Source organism: Harpia harpyja, chromosome 1 (assembly GCF_026419915.1).
Source record: "Harpia harpyja isolate bHarHar1 chromosome 1, bHarHar1 primary haplotype, whole genome shotgun sequence".
NCBI lineage: Eukaryota > Metazoa > Chordata > Aves > Accipitriformes > Accipitridae > Harpia > Harpia harpyja.
In genome coordinates this window covers 45,203,263-45,210,570 of record NC_068940.1, presented here as the reverse complement: position 1 = coordinate 45,210,570, position 7,308 = coordinate 45,203,263, and the positions used below count along the sequence as shown (strand labels likewise).

Here is a 7,308-nt window from a genome sequence, read left to right as displayed (position 1 = left end):
GGAAATACACTGAAATGCTGAATGGCCGTCAGCCCCTGCCTTTGGTTGGAAAACACTTTTGACTGAGTGCTCTGGTAGACTTCCTGCACTGCTCATAGTTTCCTTTAAAAGCAGAGACTTTGCAAATGCCCTCCACCTCTTTTGTTTTTTTCCCCCAGATGAGGAAACTTGGTCACAGGACAAGAGATTTACCTAACACTATGTCACAGGTAGGGCAAGGATAACCATGTTTCCCACATCACTGTCCAGTACTCTGTCCTCTAAACTGAGCTTCCACCTTTGCCTCAGCCCCTCAACCCCAGCCAGCCACTTCTGCCATAGCTTGCAGCTCCAGCTCCACATAACCAGCTCCAAAGCCTGGCAGGCATAGAATGCACCAGCGAACGTGGGCAACACGCATCACTCTTACTTGATACTAGGGTCATTAACATAGACAAATGAGATGGGAACAGAGCATTCCTACAAGACACGACTTGAATTTATGTTTATTTTTTATATATATATATTTATATATATATACCTTTGTATAGATTAAACTGAGTGGGATTTTATCATATACATTTTTTTGGTATAATACATGAGAAACAGGAACATAGCAAACATAAATCAGTACATTCCTTGAGTGAACTCTTTGCCACACCGAGACTGAAAAATAGCATGCAGTGGGGAGACAGAGAGAAGGGAAATCAATTTTATTTAAAAAAAAAAGAGAAACAAAGACAATCTAGGTACAACTGTCAACAGAAGAGCAGCACTATATATGGCAAACCTGTATAAATTAAAAGTAAATTCCACTCTGACATCTACTATGCTTTAAAGTGCAATGAAGCCTGATTTATTTACCTAAAGATCACAGGAAAGATTACGCCCTCTCCCCATTCCAATCTATCCCTAAAAAAAATAAAACCAAACAAAAAAACAATAAAATAAATCTAAAGGATATACATTATCCACAGTCCTACAGAGACGCCTACATCTACTCAGTAGCACCAAGAATCTGATATAGGTGTAATTAAAATCAATTAAAACTCGGGAGCAATGGTAGCATCTGTTTGCTGCTTTTGCAGACCTCCTGCCCTTTATTAGTGTCTCGGAGGAGAGGCAGCTCTCCCTGTGCTGAAAGCGAAGGCGACAGTGTCCTGTCCTCTCTCCATCACCAGCCGAACTGTTTTGGCAGCAGGCTACAAACATGCGCACACACACAGACACAGCACAGTGAGAGCAGCTGAAGGTTACACAAAGGGGGTGGGATGGGATGGGAAGCCGAGGCCCCACGTGTGCGCGTGGGTGTCTGTACGTATGTGTGCACGCGGGTGTGTGTGTGTGGAGGGAGCGGGACTAATCTACACAGAGGTGAAGGGTTGCAGGAGTCCAACACAAGCCATGAGCCTCTTTGGTGACAGGTTGATGGGAAGGGGAGGGAGGGAGAGAAAGGGAGTCAGCACAGTCCCCCTCTTGGGAGCCTCTGCTTGTGTTGTCTTCCAAGGCCAGGGGCCTGTGCGCCACAGTTCATCCACCTCCACATGCCACCTCTCAGCAGGCCTCAGTAGCCAAAGGTCTCCTGGGAAGCATAGACCATGTAGAGGAAGCCATCCTCGTCCTTCTCCTGCTCGTAGATCTCCGAGATGGGGGTAGACACACTCACCATGCTGTGCTGGTTCACCAGCAGGAAGAAAGCCTGGGTCGGATTCAGCTGCAAGCGACGCCTGTAGGGGCAAGGGCAGGAGGGCCTGGGTCATCCCACCTGGGTAGGCACCATGACAGCAAGTTCCACCTCCCCCCAGCGATGCTGTTCACGTGGGGCCAGGCCTGCACAGCTACGACCTCCTCCCACACGCTCAGGACATGGCGTCTATAAGCCCAGCTGAGCTGCTTGGGGCTCCAAGGCCTCCTGAGTCAGGACTTTGCAAAGCCCCTTTCTCCAAGTGCTGCTGGCAAGGGGAAAGCAGAGGGGCCTCTTCCATCTGAGCTGAAGCATAAAAGAAGGGGATTGGAGTGCCCCTCATCAGCTCATGGAATGTCCCTATGAGGAAGAGGTCACAGTCCTTCAACAGGTGCTAAGAACCTGCCTCCCCTCAGCTCCCGCAACAGTCTGTACCACAACACAAGAATGCTGGGGTTGTCATGTTCCCATCCCCACCCTCAGCAGCTGCCTCTGCCTCATCCTCACCCCACCACTCTGTGTTCAGGGCCTGTGCGTGAGAACAGGTTCACAGCGTGCCAGTTGCGGCCACCCCACTCACCGGATTATTTTGACCAATTCACTCATGTTGACATGGTCTGGGACAAGGAACTTGGTCTTGTCCAGCACTGGTAGCTGTTTCTCCCCTTTATAGCGTTCAATGATGACCTGGGGAGAAAGTCAATGGTAGGGTTAGCCACAGTTTACGGTGCCAAGCACTGGCCTCAAGGTCAAACACAAATCAAAGTAGCACAAGTGGAAAAGTTGAGGTAAGGCCCCACCTTGCTTCACCCTCACAGGAAAACAAAGAAAAGGCCATAGGCAGTGACCATCAGGTTGGCTGTAGACAGCTCTTCAGCAAAGAGTCATCTGTCTGCCTGAGCCAGATGGTGCAAAGCATCCAAGATAAGTGAACTAAAGCATCAATTGCTCTGGCTGGCTGAGAAACAGTAGGCATTAGCGGATTGATTTAGCTACCGTCCTTGACATGCAGGAGAACTGGAAGAAGAGTGAAGTGTATTTTAACATCACTTTCAGACTGACCAAAACCACGGGTTTTGCTGGTTTGAGCTAAGGACTGCAGTCATAGTGGACAGCAAGAGACATTTTCCTTTGCCTTTGTGCCACAACTCTGGGCTGCTGCCATTCAGCATCACCCTGCTTGCTCAGGAAGAGCTGCAGATATTCCAAACAAGCAGCTTCTAGAAATCACTGCAAAGCCACCCAAGGCATTCCTTCAGAAAGGGGAAGTTTGGATTTCACCAGCCTCCTACTCCTCACGTTAACACTGAGACACTGTCCTGGTTTCAGCTGGGATAGAGTTAACTGTCTTCCTAGTAGCTGGTACAGTGCTATGTTTTGAGTTCAGTATGCGAAGAATGTTGATAACACTGATGTCTTCAGTTGTTGCTCAGTAGTGTTTAGACTAAAGTCAAGGATTTTTCAGCTTCTCATGCCCAGCCAGCGAGAAAGCTGGAGGGGCACAAGAAGTTGGCACAGGGCACAGCCAGGGCACCTGACCCAAACTGGCCAACGGGGTATTCCATACCATGTGACGTCCCATCTAGTATAGGAACGGGGAAGTGGGGGCAGGGATTCGCCGCTTGGGGGACTGGCTGGGTGTCGGTCGGCGGGTGGTGAGCAATTGCACTGCGCATCATTTGTACATTCCAATCCTTTCATTATTGCTGTTGTCATTTTATTAGTGTTATCATTATCATTATTAGCTTCTTCTTTTCTGTTCTATTAAACCGTTCTTCTCTCAACCCACGGGTTTTGCTTCTTTTCCCGATTTTCTCCCCCATCCCACTGGGTGGGGGGTGAGTGAATGAGCGGCTGCGTGGTGTATAGTTGCTGGCTGGGGTTAAACCACGACAGTCCTTTTTGGCGCCCAACGTGGGGCACGAAGGGTTGAGATAACGACAAACCTGACCAGAGCTTGTTAAAACAAATTTGTTATAAGCATTCATTATATCGGTCTAATAGTCGCTGGTCATTATGTTGATTTATGTGTTCTTAGAGTTGTTGCTCTGGTTTTTAAAGTTCTGTTATGTATCACCTCGCTTGCTGTATGTAGTCCCTCTTCTGCTGCTTATCATCCGTGGGAGGTGGATTAAGGTTTTCGCTTTGATGTATTGTATAATACTGGTTTATGGTATGATAAAGTCGTCGGCTGTGGGATTAATCCGGTACTTGCACCCAGCATTGTCACCTTTATACTGTGGAAGCCATCTGTGGGAAACTATTAATAATTATACCATTTACCTTTCCTCCTTGGAAAACCAGTCTATGGGTGGGATACCTTTCTTCCCCTCTCCTTTCTCCTTCAGTCCAGTTACAATGGTGTTTGAGAATTTTGAAAAATTTGAATACTCTTGGGATGTTGGGACCAGCATGGTCCTAGCCCTACTGCTAGGAATTAGCATGCTTCTGAATGTGGTTCAGCTCTCGTTTAAGGTTAAACAACTATTTAAGAAAATCACCCAGAGATCTGCCCCAAGGCTGGATAATTATGAGTGGCAGGGTGTGTGGGGTAGTATGGGCAAGTACCTAGAAAAGTGGGCACCTCCAATGTTTTGGAAATTCACCCCTGAACAAGTGCAGAATCCAGAAGAACTAGTAAAATATTTGGAAAAGGTATGCTGTCACCCCGGCAGCTCCAGAGAGATACAAATTACTGCGACGTGCTGGGGCCTGGCCCATGCCTATCGAGCCCTGTTCGACACCACTCAGCACCCTCAAGGGGAAGAGAAGGTCTCTGGACCCAACAACAAAACGATGAGCACTGCGGTCACTCAAACCTCGGCAACGGGCACTGCGGCCCCTCCAGCCCCGGCGATGAGCACTGTGGCTACCCAAACCTTAGTGACAGACACTGCAGCCCCTCCAGCCTCGGCAATGAGCACGGCAGCTACCCAAACCTCGGCAACGGGCACTGAGGTCCCTCCAGCCCGAGCAACGAGCACAGCAGCTACCCAAACCGTGGCAACAGACACTGCGGTTATGCAAGACCCGGTGAGCGGTACTGCAACTGAACCAGCGGACCAACCTGCACCAGTATCAGTTGCCCCCGTACAGAAAAAGAAATATACAAAAAAATCAGTTCGCTTAGCAAAGGATGAAGGCGAACCAGGGTCATCACGGGAACAGGAGGAAGAGGCAGAACCAGAGGTAATAACCCGGTCCCTATCCTTGAGTGAGCTGTGGGATATGCGAAAAGATTTTGGCCGCCGTATAGGTGAGCATATTATCACCTGGCTCCTCCGATGCTGGGACAATGGGGCTAATAGCTTGGAATTAGAAGGTAGGGAAGCCAAGCAGCTGGGATCGCTTGCCAGGGAAGGTGGCATTGACAAGGCAATTGGAAGAGGGACACAAGCCATCAGCCTCTGGAGGCGACTCCTGTCAAGTGTGAAGGAAAGGTACCCCTTTAAGGAAGATGTTATATGTCAATCAAGCAAGTGGACAACCATGGAAAAAGGTATCCAATATCTGAGGGAATTAGCTGTGCTAGAGACAATTCATCATGGTCCGGACAACCCACAATTACCCAAAGATCCAGACGAAGTCCAATGCACACGACCCATGTGGCGGAAGTTTGTACGGAGCGCACCATCGTCCTATGCCAACTCACTGGCAATAATGACCTGGAAAGACGAAGAGGCACCGACAGTGGATGAAGTGGCTCGCCAACTCCGTCAATACGAAGAAAATCTCTCCTCCTCCCTACAAGCCTGCATTTCGGCTCTGGAGAAGCTGTCCGAGGATTTCCAGCAATTCAAAGAGGAGATGTCCTGTTGCCCACCTGTAAGGACCAATGTCTCAGCTATTAGGTGTGAGCGCTCCTCTGCCCAAGAGAGAGAATATAGAAGGTACACACCGCGAGGTGCCCTGTGGTTTTACTTATGTGATCATGGAGAGGACATGAGGAAATGGGATGGAAAAACCTACCTCAGTCCTAAATGCACGGGTACGTGAGCTGCGAGGAAAAAACACCACAAAAGGGGATTCTACTAGGAAAAATGCCGCTCCGGTTTCCAAACAGAGTAGAAGGGCTGATCTTATTTCTGATCCTCTTGAAGGGACTTCTGAGCCAATTTTACGAGAAGTGAATACTGGATACTCTGACCAGAATTAGAGGGGCCCTGCCTCCAGCCAGGTGGAGGAAAGGGATAACCGGGTCTATTGGACTGTGTGGATTCGATGGCCTGGCACGTTAGACCCACAGGAGTATAAGGCTCTAGTAGACACCGGCGCACAGTGTACTTTAATGCCATCAAGTTATGAAGGGGCAGAACCCATTTGTATTTCTGGTGTGACAGGGGGATCCCAAGAGTTAACTGTATTGGAAGCTGAAGTAAGCCTAACTGGGAATGAATGGCAGAAACACCCCATTGTGACTGGTCCAGAGGCTCCATGCATCCTTGGCATAGACTATCTCAGGAGAGGGTATTTTAAGGACCCAAAGGGGTATCGATGGGCTTTTGGTATAGCTGCCTTGGAGACGGAGGGCACGGAACAGCTGTCTACCCTGCCTGGTCTCTCTCAAGACCCTTCGATTGTGGGGTTGCTGAGGGTTGAAGAACAACAAGTACCAGTTGCTACCATGACGGTGCACCGGCGCCAATATCGCACCAACCGAGACTCTCTGATTCCCATCCACAAGTTGATTCGCCAACTGGAGAGCCAAGGAGTGATCAGCAAAACTCGCTCACCTTTTAATAGTCCCATATGGCCCGTGCGAAAGTCTAATGGGGAGAGGAGACTAACAGTTGACTATCGCGGCCTGAATGAAGTTACGCCACCGCTGAGTGCTGCCGTTCCAGATATGCTAGAACTTCAATACGAACTAGAGTCAAAGGCAGCCAAGTGGTATGCTACAATTGACATTGCTAATGCGTTTTTCTCAATCCCTCTGGCAGCGGAGTGTCGTCCACAATTTGCCTTTACTTGGAGGGGTGTCCAGTACACTTGGAATCGATTGCCCCAGGGGTGGAAACACAGCCCCACCATTTGCCATGGACTAATCCAGACTGCACTGGAAAAAGGTGAAGCTCCGGAACACCTGCAATACATTGATGACATCATCATATGGGGCAACACAGCAGAAGAAGTCTTTGAGAAAGGGAAGAAAATAATCCAAATCCTTCTGAAAGCCGGTTTTGCCATAAAAGAAAGTAAGGTCAAGGGACCTGCACGGGAGATCCAGTTTTTAGGAATAAAATGGCAAGATGGGCGTCGTCAGATCCCAATGGACGTGATTAACAAAATAGCAGCTATGTCTCCACCAACTAATAAAAAGGAAACACAGGCCTTCTTAGGTGTCGTGGGCTTTTGGAGAATGCATATTCCAAATTACAGTCTGATTGTAAGCCCTCTCTATCAAGTGACCCGAAAGAAGAATGATTTTAAATGGGGGCCTGAGCAACAACAAGCCTTTGAACAAATTAAATGGGAGATTGTTCACGCAGTAGCCCTTGGACCAGTCCGGACAGGACAAGATGTTAAAAATGTGCTCTATACTGCAGCTGGGGAGAATGGCCCTACCTGGAGCCTCTGGCAGAAAGCACCTGGGGAGACCCGAGGCCGACCCCTGGGGTTTTGGAGTCGAGGATATCGGGGATCTG

At 48.9% G+C, this 7,308-nt stretch overlaps 1 protein-coding gene across 1 annotated transcript in view; it reads right to left on the bottom strand.

Annotated features, from left to right (window-relative positions):
* Nucleotides 1–460: 460 nt before the first annotated feature.
* The window catches only part of MAP1LC3A (microtubule associated protein 1 light chain 3 alpha), a 35,423-nt gene continuing 28,575 nt past the window's right edge, over nt 461–7,308 (bottom strand). Inside the window, exons 4-5 of the mRNA XM_052789460.1 lie at nt 2,244–2,350; nt 461–1,706 (exon numbers count right to left, since the gene is read on the bottom strand). Of these exons, the coding sequence (XP_052645420.1) occupies nt 1,544–1,706; nt 2,244–2,350 (270 nt within the window). The 3' untranslated portion in view covers nt 461–1,543. The remainder of the gene's footprint in view (nt 1,707–2,243; nt 2,351–7,308) is intronic.